Genomic DNA, 18,574 nt, shown 5'->3' with positions numbered 1-18,574 from the left:
TGGACTGGTGACCTGTCCAGGGTGTACCCCTGCCTTCCACCCAAAGAGAATAAAGGGGGTATAGATAATGGATGGATGGAAGAAATAAAATGGAAACGAACACCAAGAAGAGCAGAAAGAACAACAAGCCAAAGTCAGTTCACTGGGGCAAAGCATGCTGTGCTGAGAGAGAACGGTTCTCGTCAGTACCTTGGGAGTATCTTGCATTTAGTTAATACAAACACAGTGAGGGCAGCAGATAGATGCACTCCACAAAGATAAATAACAGATGTATTATTCTGCCTCGTAGAACAAAGTGAAGTATGAAAATAAATATTTTCCTGACTGAGGCTGCAACTAATAATCATAAATATAACGTTATTAATGTCTGAGGTCTATTTTTGTATTAATTATTAATATCTAAAATGTCTAACAGTGAGTAATGATTTCATAGCTTTCTTAAATTACTTGAACCTCATTCAATTTCTGGTGCGTCTGTAACGAGTGTCGAGTGAAACAAATTAATGTTTTAATTACTGATTAACTGATTAATCGTTTGGTGTATAACATGTAACGTCCTGAAGCTCAAAGTGAAATCTTCAAATGGCCCATTTTATCTGTTCCACATCACAAAAATTGGAAATTTCAGAATTTATATTTGACTTGATTTATTTGATCAGGATTTACTGATTTTAACTACTTCACTCTGTTTTGTTTAGGCTGCTCTCTGGTATGGGCTCTTGTGTTCAGACAAAACGCAGAACGTTTTAGAAGAAACATGCTTCTATTCCCAAAATGACACCGTGTTAGCAGTGGTATTGTAAATTTTCAAACCCAGACCTGTAATTTACTAAGAGATTAATCTTTTCAGCACTGCATGTATAACTGATGCCACAAATCAGCGATACAACACACAAAGCCCCTTTTTAGAGGAGGAACACGAGCACATTTAACCAGAAATGAATAACAAGAACACATGAAGTTCTCTCCTTCGTCTTCATTTTTCACAGAAAAATCCCACATGATTAAGTGAATGCTTTCATTATCTCCAATTCATCACTTCAGGACTCAATGTAAACACAGAAACCCAGGGAAAAGTGAAATTGGATTAAGAGGTGTAACATATTAGACCTGAAACTTCAATTGCTCCAACAAGTGAGAGGCCTCCTGTCAAATCATGGTTGTACAATAGAACCGATGGAAAAAGGCCATTTACACCTCAATGGAAAAGCCATAAATTTTGCAGATGGATGGCAGCAGAGACATTCCTAGGAGGAGTAAATTGCTCTGCCTTTATAACTGCTGTCAGAATCCCTTAGACAAAAAGGGCGTAATGTCGAAAAAGACAAGGAGTCAAAGAATATGATGGAGAAAAGATGTTGAAGTATGTTTCCTTTTTTAAAATCATCCCATTACTTACCCACAGTTGACCCAGGCAATAGTCCCTTGGCCCTTTACTGTCTGAGCCACATTTGACAGCAGTTTCAGGTGAGAGTCCCCTGGCGTAGCTACAGACAGAGAATAAACCATGGTCAGGCTTGTTACCAAAACTGTTCAATAGCTCAGGACAACCCGGAGCTTTGAGACACAGAGGACACAAAGAGGAATTGAGTTACAGCGGAGCTCAGTGTCTTACTAAAGCACCAAGTGATGAAGAAAGAGATGAGTGAATTTGGGTTAGAGAGGTTGTGGAAGAGGGTTGTTTAATACCTTTCACTGGATGTGTTTCATGGAGGGGGCTTGAGTTACCTCAGCTTTCAACACCTTACAATAGTGGCACTAAGTAGGAGATGGGAGGATTATATGGTGGCATAAAAGACTGACTGCTGAAGCAGACCAACTTTTTTTTTTTTAGCACTTTGGGTGTTTTTTTGGCAAACCACACTTCAAACCTGCTGCTTACTGCCATACACTGAGCCGTGATGAACGTCAAGCGTGAGCTCAGTCAAGGACAACAGCGAGAGGTCATGACCACTGAAGACTTACACAATCAGACCATTTGCTTTTTGTGAGAGAAAAGAGGAGGAACTAGTGTGTAATAAGCTGTACCGGCTTCAACAACACAGTAATATCACAGATTTTTTTTTTTATCAGATCTGACAGGCTACATAGATTCCTTAGAGTAAAGTAAACAAAGTGTAATATTCTAGTCATTGTGTAACACAATACATCATTTTATACTCCCCCTGAAACCAACTGTGTTTTATTCACTGCATAAAGAGAACAATTCCTCTCAACACTCCAGGCCAAGGCTATATTTAGATTTAGAGGCACTGCCATGATTCCCCAGGGTCCTGCCTCGCACCGGCTCAGTAATAAAAACATTTGGTAATACAGAGTCAGTTTATTACCATGTATGGAGCAGGAGGCAAGCAGACATTGGCCGGTAGACTTTCTAATAAGCTGTTTGTTAAGTTTTAAACAGCTTCAACAGAGCAAAGCTCAACGGGGATTTGACTGACTGCAGAGGGTCAGAAGCCTGTGATGGATGAAGAACAGCCTTTACTGAAGAAGTGGGGATGAATGTGATTTGACTAGAAGAGGTCAGATAATTGGTTCGGTGAGGAGGACATTAAATCAGCGTGGCAGAACCTTTGGCGTCTTTAAAGAAGAAATGTCTGTGTGATGCCGCAGCCAGTGATCAATCAAATCTACTGCTCAATGCGTGGAAACCTTTTCCAGTGACCCAACACAGGCTCATATGGGCCATGAGTTATGAAACAAATAAATCTGGGGCCGTGGGGCTTTGAGAGCCTGCTGCTGCTTACTGAGGAGGGAGGAGGGTCTTTAGACTGGGAAAATTAGTAATATCAAGCAGATCCTTCTACAAGCCTGCTGAGTGCAGTCCTCGCTTTCTCAGAAATATGCAAATGAAAATGGAATTGATATCTAGTGGGGTGCATTAGGGGTTCCCTAATGGTTAGAAAAGCAAAGTTTTATAACTGATGCATAAAGTGTTTTAGTTTCTATTTAACAACTGCTCTCTAATTCTGTAAGCATTACCAAGTTCATTACTGGGACAGGCCACTGTGATCATCCCTTTAAAGCCACTGCAGGCTAAAGCTGCACAAAACATTCATTCAAAATATATTTTAACAGACTGAGGTAAAATGTTTTTCAATTAATTATCATATTTGGGCAAAGTGCCACTGAGCCGTTCTTAGTGCAGAGGGTGATCAAAGGAATTTTAACTAATTTGGTTTTTTAATGTTGCAATAACAACATTTTTAATTCTTTAAGCAGAAGTTGGGACGTACCAACGAAGGCAATCGACTGCACTAATGGAGGGCTATTAACTAACTATTAACTTCTCTTACACTGGCGATAAGAACGTGCCCGTTAAACACATAATCCTACATGTACTGTACATCCTCTCCCACAGTTGAAGACGAGAGCATTTGATTAGTCTTTTACATCTGCAGCTTTACACTTCCAGCTCTCAGTTTCAGTTGTACTTTGTGTATCAGCTCCTGTTGTGATAAATTATATATTTATTCTTTTATATAATTTAGCTGTTGGGAAGCAACTGTGTGTATCTTTGGAGCATGACAAAATGCTGTTGTGGTGCCTACTGCTAACTGAGTCCCTTTTAAAAATGTGAATTCCACCGTCCAAAAACGGACAGCTAAAGCATGCATTTTTCTAGTTGCTTGACACTGGCTAATATGTGAAACACCAGTGGTATTAGATATAAAACCAAGTGTTATTTGGCGTGTCAGCATTCCACAATGGCCTCTAAAACGACAAGCTATTTGAGAACCACTGTGATGATCCAAGCAATATTCATGACCCATTACCATAATTGTCCAACAGTACTGCTACTGCCGCCTCCTCCCTTGACAGAAACTATGGCTGCTCAACCAGGAAATTTATGCTGCTACATATGAGACCATATATGAGACCATATATGAGACCATATATGAGACCATATATGAGACCATATATGAGACCATATATGAGACCATATATGAGACCATATGCAGCAGCTCAACATAACATCTAACAGCAAATTCTACTAGTAGACAAATGTTCTTTTACCTACCTGTGTCTGTGTAGAGCACTAGAACGTTGGTTCTTGTCCTGAGCAGCTTCTTGAAGTCTTTGTGGTCGCTGACCTTCTCTATGAGAGGAGACACCTTCACTGCCTCCAGCACCTGCAGCAGCCACACCTGGTGAAACACATACCAATGCTACTGTTACCAAACCAGCTGTGGGGTGGTAATAGAAGCAGACGACAATAATTTGACAATTTTTTTTTGTTACCAAGTGACACACGTCTGCAGAATCAAAGGGAGGACTGTCCTGCTTCAATTATGAAATAAATGCTCATCTGCTGTTTAATTTCATTTCATTTCATTTCATTTCAACAGTTTCAACGTGATATTTAACCAAAAGCGTATTGTTGTACAAGAGCTTCAATGCTGCATTTCACCGATTATAGTAAAACCAAGACAGGATGCTGCTTCTTATTAATCTGGATTGAGGTGACATTAAAGACAGCAGCATATTCGTACATCTGTATCATTAGTCTGAACAGCTCCTTCAAATTTCCAAACACCCGTGGTTAGGTTAATGGTGTGAAACATTCTAACAGGGAAAACAAAGCCCATATTGAGAGGATTGCACTTTAATCAAAGATGACTTAGAAAAAAATAAAAGACAGAATACACTCCAGCAATATGAGGCTAATTCCATGCAGTCTAATCGTCTCTGTGTCATCACCATTCATTAAAAGCTCTTCCTTTCTGCCTTCAGAGAACTAAATTGCACACCAGAAATTGTCTGCTCTCTCAGCGGATCCTGCCCGATGAATGATATCACCTGGAATGAAAACAAACACCTGTCAGCCTCGTTTCCTTATTTTAATTCCAAGGATGCGCTGCCAAGGTGAGAGGGATGGGGATCTTAAGACATTACGCTTTGCACATTCCAACATTTAAGAAACCAAAGAGTTTAGACAAGACAACTGAAGCGCTCAGTTACAGATATGAACTATCCTGTATGGCTGAGGCAAACTATCAGTCCCCTCTAAGTATTATTTGTGTCGAGCTGGGTTGTTGGTTTGTTTTTACTTTGTCACTGCATGATTCTGATTAGGTTGATGTGATGACAAGATAAACACACGCTGCGTCAATATTCAGCTTGGGACGTAGGGTAACTACAGTGTGAACACTGGGCTAATTAGAGGCTGCCTGGATGACATGTGTCTGCATAGGTATAATCATTCAATGGCCATGGCAGCGAGGAGGCGGGGCAAGATTAGGAAGTGATGAGAAGAGATGGCAGGTTGTGTGTGAGACAGGAAATGACATACTTGATGACTGCCTAGAAAAAATAAAATTATTCAAACTGAACTGAATTCTACCTTAATCCCACACCTTATATAAAAGACGGCACAATTACAAACATTTCCACTATAAACATGCACTAAATCTGGGCTACATATATATCTTTCATCGGGGGATTAGTTATTTTAATGCACATTAATATCTGCTTGTAACTCTGCTCCGATTTATTGGTAAAATATTGTTTTTATAGAAGCAGATATAGGAATCTGGCACAACTTTAACCCCCTTGCAGCACACATAGAGATAAAAAACCCAGCAACAATTGCAGTATAAAGAACAACTTTATTGTTCTTTATTGTCAGACCAATGTGCTTCAGCTTATGGCCTGGAATGACTATAATGAAAATACTGCTTCTGCAGAAGTCAAGCATATGGAGAACAAGGGAATCTTATCCTGTTACAGTCTCCTAAAAATACTGATAGTGTCTTGAACCATCAACCCTGGACTATTTTCAGCATTAAACAGATTGTGAACGACTAGTGGGAAAGCACAAATCTGTAAACAATCACAGGTAATAACGAAGTTACATTATGCGCATTTTAGAGACCCTTTAGATCTCCCTTAGAGACAGGGTGAGGAGCTCGGTCACCCGGGTGGAGCTCGGAGTAGAGCCGCTGCTCCTCCACATCGAGAGGAGCCAGCTGGTGAGGTGGTGAGGTGGCTTGGGCATCTGTACCGGACGCCTCCTGGGCGCCTCCCCGGGGAGGTGTTTCGAGTACATCCCACTGGGAGGAGACCCCGGGGAAGACCCAGGACACGCTGGAGGGACTATGTCACTCGGCTGGCCTGGGAACGCCTCGTTGTCCCCCTGGAAGAGCTGGAGGAAGTGTCCAAGGAAAAGGAAGTCTGGGCATCCCTGCTTAGGCTACTGCCCCCACAACCTGGCCCCATTTCAGTGGAAGAAGATGGATGGATGGATGGATGGATGGATGGATGGATGGATGGATGGAGATTATGTGCAAACAGATGCATTACTCAGAACTTCCTGTAGCATGACACACACTGGCTGATACCTACACCTACAGCTGAGGCAACACTGACGCCATCATCAAGCCAACTCTGCTGATTGCTGTGTTTCAGGGTGAGTCTTCCTCTAACTGAAACTTGCGTCATCTTCCAGTGACAGTGGTGCAATAATAACTAAACAGCACTGACAGTTTCCCACCAGAGCATCTTAAGTGACAGGCCCATTTAGAAACAGAGCTGCTGCACAGCTGATGACTTAAGCTGGAGTTTACAGGCACAGGCAAAAATAGACAACACAAACACAGTGTTATGTAGAGTGCTTCCAGACGACGAACGGAAACAACACAAATTAAACTGATGTGATGAGAATCTGATTCCTTTTCACGGTCTCTGCAATATCTGTTATGTGCCTCTCTTTCTTTCGGAGGCAGCTCGCTTTTTACAATTAATGCTGATTTTTCAGCTTGAACCGCAAATGATAAATGCAAGCAAGGGATGATAAACTACAGAGCATGACTCTGTTTTTATCAGATTGCAGCAGTCTTCATCAAAACACTTGTCTAGTTATCTCTCACTAGTTCAATTCACATGCAATTTCATCAAAATGAAGATGATGAAGATGATTCCTAACTCAGAGAGCTCGGGAATACATATCACACTTTCTGTACAATAAATCCTTTGGAAAATATCAGTTTTTCTCAATCCTTATTCCTAAATTTAATTAAATTCAACATAATAGAAAAGTATCAATGTAAGTAAGCAAACTTTCCACTGATGAATATTGGTTCAAAACCACAAATTCATGTTATTAAAAGACGGCAGCTGTGGGGCCTCACTGCATATTGTTCCACGTAAGCTCTTGTAATTAATAAAGACTGAATGATGGATCAACCTGGAGTGGAGAGTGCATGGATGGATTCAGAACAAGAAGAAAAAAAAAAAAAACTGAGCATATTCCTGGATCCCTTAGTGATGCTAATGAATGTCTGTGTGATGGTAAGTAGTGATGGTAATGAAGGAAAGAGTTCAGTGGGTCTTCATAATGAAAAAGCACAAAAGGTGTACTTTGATTGAACTTCTTTTACATCCAATACCCCTCAATGACAAATCATTGAGGGATGAAGATGGGTGAATTGCGTATAAGCCGCTATACAAACATAATGGGGGTGGGGGTGGGCATGATTTATTTTTCTTGTTTTAATGATATGAAATGGGGAAAAAAATCCTCTAAGAGGCTGTGGTTTAAGCCCATGATGCAACCCTTTGTACCCCTGGCTGTTTTGGCTTGGATTACTCACAGGCTTTGACATAACCAAAAAGGCATGAATCTACAGAGCAGGATGTGAGACTTCCTATGACAGATGAAGAACCATGTTGATGGGACATTAGAAGCAAAAATGCTCTAGATGTGTAAAAGACAAAGCTAATTTCATATTTTTCTTGTTTCAAGTTGATATGAATCTAAAAAAATGTTCTGAGACTCCAGTTTCAGTCACGTGATTAAAACATGATTGAACTGATAACACAGTCTGACTGCTGACATCATCCAAACCATCAGAAATATAGATCACTGTGTTTTCTTACTGTGGGAAGCTTTGCACAACTTTGCAAATATCACCAAACACTTGGAGCACTAAAGGCCATTACATGATGTCTTCTGTTGTAACTCGGCTGAATATTGCTCAGGTAGGTCTGCTGTAGAGTAGGACAACACTTTCTTCAATGGTTTCTGTCTCAGCAGATCACCGAGACAGAGAAACCCTGACAATGGGTACCAACCACTGAAGCCTCTCTGCAAGCGTCACCTTGAGGGGCATTATAATGGCCCTGTGTTTGCACCTTCACAGTGCTGTCTCCCCCTGTTATCACTGTGTCCTCATCACGTCCTGCAGGGAGACAGCCTCATTGGTACAAGGCAGATCAATGGTGATGAGAGACAAAGAGAGCACACACAAACTAATTTTTCACACAGTTACACAGGTACTGGGCTCCATCAGGAATGCTAAATGAGAAACAGGAACACAAAGCAGAAGGAGAAAACAAGCTCAGTATGAAACGGTTCTGAATCATTGGCTCGGCAGCAACTCTATTCTTCAAACTATTGATTTGATTCAAGGGCAATAATAATTTTTCTTTATCGGTTTGATTTTGGTACAGCCATAATTCCATTTAATAATATTTATCCAAATGTATGTATTGATTGAATGAATATGTGAGCAATAATATGAAAATATCCATACTCTTATATGAGGAAAAGCATCAACAGCAATAATTATGATGAAACATTATTCTATAGACACAGAGATGAAGCGTCTACCATTTCCCCACATGTAAAGTTGTATCAAACTATATAATTCAACCGTAACACTGTCACCACCTTTTTAAAATGACTCTTTAAAACAGCCTGAAGAGAAACAGACCATAATTAACTTCATGAAGGCTGGATCCATAGCAGGGTAGGCTTATTTAACCAACTGAATGTGTGCGCTGATACAAATATATCTGTGATCATCAAGTATGTTGTTGCATTAAAGGCACCAGTTTGCAAAAACTGACCCTGACAAATCCACAGTGTCACCACTGTGTCCAAAACTTGGCCTGTTTTCAAACAGCACAAAAGCTGCCAGCTCTCTCTGCTGTCGGCCACAATAAGACAACAGTTTAAATGTCAACTGGCACGTACCAAGTGTGACCTCTCCACAAAATCCATTCCCATAAGCGTAATCCCCCCTGAAATTCTTTCATCATCAGTCCTAGCATGAATCTGCATGTGGTAAGTGTTGGACTGACATTCTGTGATTACAAGACCCGGCCCAGGACAGTGCAGCTGCAATACTCTGTGAAAATCCATTAGTGCTTTGTACATCAACCATCTTTATCTGCCATAAAGGTATGTCCTGTCACGTTGCTGTAAAAAATGTGGTGCTTGCTAAGCAGTGGGTGCCCAGCCCCTGCCTGTGAGCCCACACCCTCCATCTGCTGTGACAAATCTGCTTAATAAATGGCATCCAGCTCTAGGGGCAGTACTGAATCAGCACAAATCACAACGGTGTTTGTCAAGCACTTGCCTTGAGTTTCCTCTGACTAATGAGCCAGTCAGGTGTGTGCTGCTGTGTGTGGACTGGCTGATTGTAAAGGAAACTATGCAGCGTCCGATAACACACACCGACCGCTGGATTCAGAGAATTCCTCGCTCTCAAATCAACAGGGAAGCAATCAATTAGCGGTTTAAGCAACTATCACATTTCAGCTATCAGCCAGGAGTCAGGAGGGAGACTAGGAGAACGAATACATTACCAAGCCGCTATTATGGGATATGAGTGGTTATTCAGCCTAAATGCTTTACTGGTAAAGCTCATGATGGGCTGTCATCCAAAACAACAGTGTTGTGACTGTGAGGCTAAAAACTTTCCTCTTTGTCAACTTTTCCTGCAACGTAACGTGACATCATCTGGCAGGGTGCTGCACTGGCCAATCACATACCTGCACGTGCACATTCTCACTGGGTTTCTACAACCGCGAGCAAAAGTAATGAAACTGTTCCACACTAGAACTGTAAGGCACAAACCCCCAGGATCTTTCATGTCTGTATTCAACACGCCCACTAAACATACAAAGTGATAGTGGAAAAAGTACTGACACTGTTTTAATAACTGGTTGAACCACCTCTGGTAGCAATAACCTCAAGCAAGAGCTTCTTGGATCTGTGTTTTACCAGCTCTGAAATATTGTTTGCTAATATTTGTGACTTCGGTGAAGATCGGATCACAATTCATGACCAATTTATGCAGAAAACATCAAATTGAAAACAGTACCATTACTTTTTCTTGCAGTTATATGTGAACACTGTAATTCTGCTGATTACATTCACGTCATCGCAATAAAAGACAGTTTCTGCTGTGATACAGTGTTATCACAGTATGACTCCTGTCTGTGATAAATTGGTCCGTAATACTGGAACATCACTTTGGACCAATAAATGTTTCTCTTTTGCATCTGAGCAACTCGCTGCAAAATCCTCCCATTAAATGTTAAACTGTGCAACGGTGAGGAGGAGGGCTGCACAGGACAAGGAAACTGTGGATAAGTAAGGTCACACAGCATCAGTGATGAGGAAGTGGTTTGGTTTTATAAGCTGGACAAACAACAGATCCACATCCTCTGTAAAATATGCAGGTGCCGACAAAGAAAGGAAACAGCAAACCTTTTCCCCAGTTTAAAAAGGTAACGTTATCTTTGCAGTATGCAGAAAGACAGCCTGCTCACAAACTGCATTACTAGCAGCTGAGTCCACTAACATTAACACTCTTAACATTAGCTGAAACCCCAGCAGCCTTCGCTCCTGTCGGCCTTTTCATTCATTACCCGAGTCTGAAAGGCTAATGAAAGTGCCAGACTCCCAGTGTAAAGTAGCAGGGCAGAAATTACCAAAAACGGCCCTGCCTCAGCTTTATGCTGACACGGGGGAAAAGTGGACGCTTTACAGTACACACTTTCCCGCCACTACTGACAAGTACATGCACAGCAGAGCTTTGCATGAGGCTAATAAGGCTTGGAGAAGCTGCTGCAGTTCTTCTGTACATTCAGGCTCTCCCAGTGTTTCTGTCTCTTCATGTGATCCCAGACTGGCTCCACACTGCTGAGATCAGGACTCTGTGGGGGGGTCAGACCATCTGCTGCAGGACTCCTGGTTCTTCTTGTCTCTGAAAATACTTCTTCATGAACTCTAGTGGGTTCTGACTGAACTTCTTGTCCTGCACAATGAACCTGGGATGAATCAGACACCTGATGATGGTTTGTGTGATAAGAATCTAAGAATCTGTCAAACATCTAAAGTGCCTAAATCTTCAGCACCGTGCTGAATGTTACCCAGCTATTAATTAATAATAGGCTGCTGTGTATAAAAAGGCTGCATCTCTTGGGGATGTATGTCAAATTAGAGCCAAGAGTCAGCACTTTAACCTCACACTCACAATTTCATTAACGAGCTGTGGTAACATGTCAAATATTGACATTGCCCAAATTCATACAGAGCACATACACGTCCAACCGCCGCCCTTGTTTGTGAAGGCAACAGGAAGCAGAGCAGGAAAAGGTCTGTATCAGTTTTAAACACGACTTTTACCAGTGGAAGGAATAATTACAGGTTTTAGCTCCTTCGCTACAAATCATGCAGCATGTGTTACATATTTACACACAGTTTTCATCTCAGGCTTTCTTGATTTATTTCTCTTGTACTTCCAGCTAACTGTTGTATTTCTGTACTGTATGAAAATCCACTAGAAGACTCTGAAAACTCAGTGTGTTCTGCTCTGCACAACAATAATGTCATCCTGGCCAAAATGAACGCAGACATTTGAAGACTCCACTCATCTATTTCCTGTTTAATTCATAAAGTACTGAATGAATGGGAAGCAACAGATGGCCTCAGGTCTGTGATATACAGAAACTTACAGGTGACTTGTGGCAACGCAAATATGCCAAACCATTTATGTAGTCTTTCAAACTCGGGGACACACATGTGTGATAAATATTTATGTATATATAATGTATAAACCTATTGTGGTCACACTGTAACCCACTTTAAACTGCTGGTGTGTAATTTGGTTGCGCAAACATTTTAAGGATTCCTCTTGGACAAATAGTGACACGTGTCAAAATATCTATGCACTGTACAGATATTTATCATTATCCTTTAAATAATGGATCAAGACACAACATTTGCTTATTGCTGAGTAGAACAGTTTGGGGGGTCCGCACTGAAACAACCCTCACTGAGGACTGTGGGGAAATGATTATAGAAACTGTACTTCTGCTTTCTGCAGAGATCACTCAACTTTCAATTCCCTTACAAACTCAAACTGCACCACAAATCATGCAGGACGCCTTACAAAACAACAACGGAACCTCCAGCATGAATGAAAAGAAAACATCTTAAAGTGAAAGTGCAGCTTAGGCGAGACAGAAACTTTAATTTGGCTCCCGGATCTGACCGTGCGGTGTTTACGGTTTCCGGCAGGCAGCGGTGTGGCGGGGACACAGGGCAGGGACCCCCGGGGCGCACAGGCGACCGCTGGCCAGAAATCCGCTGTGTGTGTGTGCACCGACATAGACGAACCCTGTCCGCCCACTTTGACACCGGCTCCTTCAATCTGAGCACCAAGTTCAATCAATTGCTGTCAACTTTACCTGCTGCGCGGACAGGCTAGGAGACGCGGGGAAGAGCGGTTTGGATCCGTATCTGCTGAACTCCTGAACCGGCACAAACACTCCTCACAGCGAGCGGCAATGCGCCGTAAAACCCTCGCACTTCACACCGCACACAGAAAAAAGGTGGATCTGACTCACCAGCAAGACCAGCATGGACATTTTCGCCTCTCTCATCCGCCTCCCGCAGCAGCTCCAAGAGGCCATGATGCCGTTGCCACGTCTGGATACGCAGGCGCAATCGGTTTTCCACGGATTCTTGGGCGCTGCGCAAGGCTCGTTGGGAAATGTAGTCTGCGGATGATATCGCACCTGCCACCTCCCACTTAAAAAAAAAAAGAACCCTTCCATGTTATCGAGGTAGCAATGGGTGTAAGAACTACAGTCTACATGGCTTTGTTTTGTCAGCATAATTCAGCCATATTGAAAGACAATTAATTACAGACGAGCGTAATTAGCAAATTGTCTCGTGATTGAATGGCCCTTAATTAGCTCTTTATCAATTCGACCTTGGTTCTTCTGCAAAATTTGCTCTGATTATAGCTGTGAGATGTGCTCCACTTCATCTGAGTTAGGCAGTGCCTGGGCCGCTGCTATGCAAAATAATTTTATAGAGAAATTCAATAATAAATAATTCAGAGTAAAAGACGAAGAAAATAGATTTTGTCTTTACCATATTTTTTAGGTTTGACTATATTAAAGTGGCCAGTGCCCAGTGACATACACAGCCCAGATGGTTTCATGAAAGGAGTTTGGTAGTTTCCTCTTCTCAATGAGAGCTCCCATACTGAAGATGATGTAAGACTGATGGATGGAAAACACAATAGATGTGATGAGTCCATCAAGTTTCGTTTGTCCCTTTTCCAAATAGATTTATAGTTGTTTCAATGACAAATGTTTTTTTTATTACTTTATTCTAGTTGCATGTGTTGAAATCCTACATTAGGGCAGTCACTGGGTCAAATCAGGTTTGCCCATCAGGTTTCAGCGCATTGCATGAAAATAAGGAGGTCTATAAAAATAAAAGAGCACAAATGAGTCATTCCTGATTGGAATCAGGCTTTTTACACCTGGCAGGCAGAATAAAACAGATTGACTTTGGCTCAGAGTAACCAGGAGTTGTATGTGACTTTGTTTACTGTGGACAAAAGAGTGAAGAAAACACCCAGTGGAGTTGTATTGCCGGGTTACCCCGCGCACACGGACACACAGCAGGTAGTACTGTGGAGTCCCAGACGACAACACGCAGGAAAAACCTTTCCCAGAAGCCCTTCTGTCTCCCTTGGGTCCGTGCTGTGATTCACCCTCAAACGCTGCCTGCTTTTGCTCTAGACGTCTGCGCTGTTGCGACACTCTTCCAGCTCTACGGGGGTGTCCATGCGTACTTCCTCTCTATTGCGCTTGCAAATCGGCCCCATTTGCTCCCTCCGCCTCCCCAACCTCGACTCCTCTCCTCCCATTCCTTCAAACCGGTGGTATCGTCCGACGCTCAAGGAGAGAAAGAGCGCAGTTATCGGCTGCAGGTTGTTCGGATAGGGACGCACACAGCTGCGGACACAACACTAGACCCCGTCTCTGTTCTGTGTCTTCTGCTCAGAGTGCGAGTCTTATTCTCTCCCCGTATCTGCCTGGTATTGTCATCAACTTGGGGAATACAAACATCTTGGAAGGTAAGAGGAAAATTACTTTTTCTGTCTTGTCTTTGGCAAAATATCTGAGATGACTGACACAGGAGCACTTTTTAGGTGTGTTGTGCACCAGTTTCCAGCCTCAGATTCGCCTTTCCAGCCGAAATGGACGTAGTTCGACTTTGAAGTCCTGGGTTTTCACATTGAGAACAAAATCAACACAGTAACTTTATCTTGTGCAACCTACTTAGATAAAACACAAGACACCCCATCACTAATGCTTTAGCTCCTGACACGCTTTGGGTCCGTTTGTCTCTAGGCCATTTTCATATCAGAGCAGAGTTTGAGCAGTGAGGCGTTTTTATTTTATATGGCAAAGTGTTTTTCGTCCTTTTGTCTACTTTGGTTCTTGAAGCGAAAATATTTGCCCTTTGATATAGCATGTGTTACTCAGAGCAGTTAGCACTTCTTTTATGCCACGCCAGTTTTACTTTCCACTCACGTTTCATCCCAGGATCACAGGCGCATTTGTGAGCTGCCGGATCTGCCTGTGCCTGCACATTACACACTGTCTCAAACTTACTTCGCTGCACGCTTTGCTGTGTAGTCCTGACACCGACGGAATGAAAAATGAAAAAATCAGCCTCATGGAAAATTTCACTGACATGATCTTTGGGAACGAGCATTGCCAAAGTGCTAACTGCATTTCTCTCTCATGGTCTATATGTAATGTAATCTAATTTGGGACACGAACTTGTGATGAAAATCAGCCTAACCATTGTTGACCGACTTCAGACTGCCCATGGTGACATCATCGCTTATCAATTCCAATTAACAGATTGGCTTTTACGCGCGGAAAGTGCAGCAGCATTTGCGCACAACATTCCCAGTGTTTTGCATGCTTTTGTTACCTCCAAGTCACATCAAACGTTTGCGAGACTAATTCTGCACGGAAACACTAAAAAGCATGCCATAAAAGTCTTTATTAATGATTCATTATTTATTGTCACTTGTATGAATTTCTCCATTTCTCCCGGACACGTACAGACACAGATTTGTTTAATCTTAAATTGATAAGTCTTGAGCAGAGAGCCTCCCAGCCTGGGGACGTCGAACAAAGAAATACAGTAATATAAAAGCAGACATTTCATTTTTGCATGTATTTAAATGGATTATTCTGAAATGCATTGTTGGAGCGGGAGGCGGGCTGTGTTAATGCAGAGCGACAGAGGGCAGTGTTGAGCAGCACTGTAAACTTATGACAACACCTTGCCAGGTGAGTTTGCTGCATCGTGTGCTGGACTATGTGCTGTCCTCTCCACGCGTGAACACAGACCAGGTTGTCTGTGCGCTGCAGCAGAGGTGCAGCACTTATCCAAGAACGGACAACTTAAAACGTATATTTAAATTGCTTTAATGGATTATGGTTTGCATGATTTATTTATATATTTATTTATTCCTTTTTTTTTTCTTTTTTTTTTGCTAGTGTCTGTTAAATGTCAACCACTTTGAATAAGCTTTTACCTGCAGACAGTTCAGTGGGACCAGCTTTTAAAACATTTGGTTATTTTGATTTTTTTTTTTTTTTTTGAAGGCTTAAAATATCAAATTCACTTGACTAAATTCACTAAAAAACCATTCACTTGAAAGCTATTTCGCACCACCAGTATCCACCACCTCTAGTGCTTTTAGAAGCTTTGGTTGAGCTGTGCTCTTTTTCATCAGTAACATTTTATTGAGGACCAGTGATTCAGTGTCTTCAGCGGCATCAATGAAGTACACTGTATTATTCATAAACACTCAAATGGCTCTCAAATGTAACTGAGCGTAGTTAGTTTGAGTTTTGGCAAATGTATCACATTTGTGCTGTAATTTAGCTTTTTAATGCCACTTTGCTTTGTCTTTAAAACATGCCATGCACATAACATATTGTCCTGAACTCATCTGATAAAGACAATTAAAGATCCAGTTAAATACACATTCATATTATTATTTATTCTTCTAATTTTCTTTTTAATCCTGTTTCATATCTAAACAACTTTAATCCCCTGTCTGGAATTCAAAACAGCTGTGGGCACATCCCTTGTTTTTACTTTATTCATTCATCAGCAAATGTGAATGGTCCATATCGGCCCTGTCTTTTGATTGATATTCATATATTCTTACATATTTTGTCAGACCCGCATGCTTGTCTTATGGATGATTAATGCTTTTGTTATGTGAAGAGCTGTTTTAGTATCCTGGGTCAGTCCTTTCAAATGGAAAACAGTTTTTCATCTTTGATGAACTTATGAGGGCTCTTGACAGGTCCTGGCCTGGGGAACCAGCCCAGAGAGGAAAACAGATCCAACCCCCCCCCCCCCCCCCCCCCCCCCCCTAGACCACCTCTATGTTCACTTTCTCCTCCTTTCCTTTCTCCTTCCCCCTTGCTGTCCTTGTAGTTACAGTGTGTGAAAGTGTTTTGTTTTTGATTATATGCAGGGATCTGTATCTTTGTGGCGTCTGATGTCGACTGAATAATTCATTTTCATTAACAAATATGATAGGTGTGGAGTTGATGAGCCGGCAGCCACTTCATCAAATTTTTAATGATGCATATTTAAGCTGCGTCATGTGGATTATTTCTGTTGTCAGGCATCATTTGAGAGGGGACAAACGGATATGAAAGTTTAATGTCTGGTGAACTCGATCTGTCCTATCTTCCACCCAATATTACCTCCCCAAGAAAAAAAGGAATGCCATCTTTTATTGTTATCTGACCTCCACGAGTGCGAGTGTTGATATGTGTCTGTCAGCCTAAAGAGATAACAGACAGACACAGATAACAAGTGTGATGTAATGTGGTTAGAGGCCACACTCTTACCCTTCACATATCTTCAGGTTGAAAAACTAGAAAATAAGTTTTGGGGAAAATAATCTTCCCGTTTTGTGAACAGACTATTTTGTCATTTCAAGGTACAGCTTTTCTTCAACCAAAACCAAGGCAAAAATTGTAACATGACAACTTTTATAGTATATTTCTGCTGTTAGTCTGTCTTTCAGCTGGGTGGCTTCTCATGCAAACAATCCAAACACTCCAGGGCATCTGTCACTGCTCATACGAACCAGACCTCATGAGTTCTATGCACCGTAACGCCTCTTTTTTTCATCCACACCTGGACGTGCTCTGCCGAATGTTGATCCTTATTTTACTTTTTTATTTGTAAAGCCTGAGCCTGGCATGTGAAAGTGAAAAAGAGAGATTTTAGACTTTTAAAGAGGCCTTCTTGATTAGAATTCACATGGTAATTAGGTCAGGGCACGCTGAGGAAAAACAAAGCTGTCCACATGCAGACAGAGCAGAAAACATACCCCTTTTTTGTTAAGATGTTTCAAGGAGACAGAAGAGGCACCCAGAGAGATACTTCCTTAATGTGGCTTTATATATTCTGAACACTGCGGCCACACTGGAGTGTCTATTGCTCTCTGTTATGTAAATATAATGCCAGATTTAAAATCACAGCTTCAGGCACTGTGACTTGTAGTGGCAGTCCTCGTCTCAATTTTCACAGTGGTCTTTATACCCAGAATACAAAACTGTGCTGCCTTTGTCACCTGAATGTGATTATGCTGCCCCGCAGTGCTGACATAAATGTTGCCATTTTCCATTCATGCACTCTCCGATGCCTGATTGAGGTCTTGTCTCTGAGTACAACTCATTTTATTTGAAATGAAATCATTCCACAGCTATTTGATGACTATTTGCAACATGCAGGTTTCGGCTGATGCTTGATTTTTCTTTTTGTGGGCTTGTCTGAGCACTCTGTGCCCAGCTGTATTGTCAGCAAAAAACACTGGATTGACAGATACACTTTGCCTCACTCGCCTTAGTTCACTCTTTTTGTTTATGATAGAGTAGGCTGGATGGAGAACCTGTAGTTAGCATAACCAGACAGTTTGACCCAGCAGCAGAAGGAGGCCTGTGGTCTGCATGGTGCAGTCTGAGTCGGTGGGTGGAAATGAATAATTCCACGTCTGTCTACGTCCCTTTAGCCTCCCAAGATTCAGCCTTTCTGAATGCAGAGTGCAGTTGGCGTGGCCTTCACTGTGCAGTGTCTGTCTGTCTGTTTGTAACCTGGCCGCTGTCTGACTCGACACACAGCCTTGCCGTCTGTGAAATCCGATACAACTGCAGTGTCTCTGCCCTCTGTCTCCAACCCTGCTAATTAATGCTTGATGCGACCCAACAGTCTCAATTTGTCTCTGGAACGGTATCATTGTTTGCCCTCCCCCTGCACTGTGTTGTTATTATTGTATCTTTGCAAACAGGGAGAACGAAGATGAAAAGGGCATGCAGTCTGTCAAGCAGAAAAATATGCTGAAGAGAAAATGTTCCACTTATTATGCTATTTTTGAGGGGTTTATTCTGGTTCAAAAATTATTATTTGACTCACGAATTAGTCCTT

General features: G+C 41.8%; 2 protein-coding genes across 3 annotated transcripts in view; one reads left to right on the top strand and one right to left on the bottom strand.

The window, feature by feature from the left end:
• pdia5 (protein disulfide isomerase family A, member 5) overlaps positions 1-12,768 on the bottom strand; it is a 45,628-nt gene extending 32,860 nt beyond the window's left edge. The window contains exons 1-3 of the mRNA XM_026295562.1: positions 12,643-12,768; positions 4,022-4,148; positions 1,400-1,487 (exon numbers count right to left, since the gene is read on the bottom strand). Coding sequence (XP_026151347.1) covers positions 1,400-1,487; positions 4,022-4,148; positions 12,643-12,708 — 281 coding nt within the window. The 5' untranslated portion in view covers positions 12,709-12,768. The remainder of the gene's footprint in view (positions 1-1,399; positions 1,488-4,021; positions 4,149-12,642) is intronic.
• A 1,005-nt stretch (positions 12,769-13,773) lies between these two features.
• The window catches only part of sema5ba (sema domain, seven thrombospondin repeats (type 1 and type 1-like), transmembrane domain (TM) and short cytoplasmic domain, (semaphorin) 5Ba), a 140,090-nt gene continuing 135,289 nt past the window's right edge, over positions 13,774-18,574 (top strand). For both annotated transcript variants that reach the window (XM_026296322.2, XM_026296321.2), the window contains exon 1: positions 13,774-14,171. The gene's annotated coding sequence lies outside the window, so the exon portion shown is untranslated. The remainder of the gene's footprint in view (positions 14,172-18,574) is intronic.

The sequence above is a fragment of the Mastacembelus armatus genome, chromosome 21, assembly GCF_900324485.2.
Source record: "Mastacembelus armatus chromosome 21, fMasArm1.2, whole genome shotgun sequence".
In the NCBI taxonomy this organism is placed as follows: Eukaryota; Metazoa; Chordata; class Actinopteri; order Synbranchiformes; family Mastacembelidae; genus Mastacembelus; species Mastacembelus armatus.
This window is presented reverse-complemented; position numbering and strand designations above follow the sequence as displayed.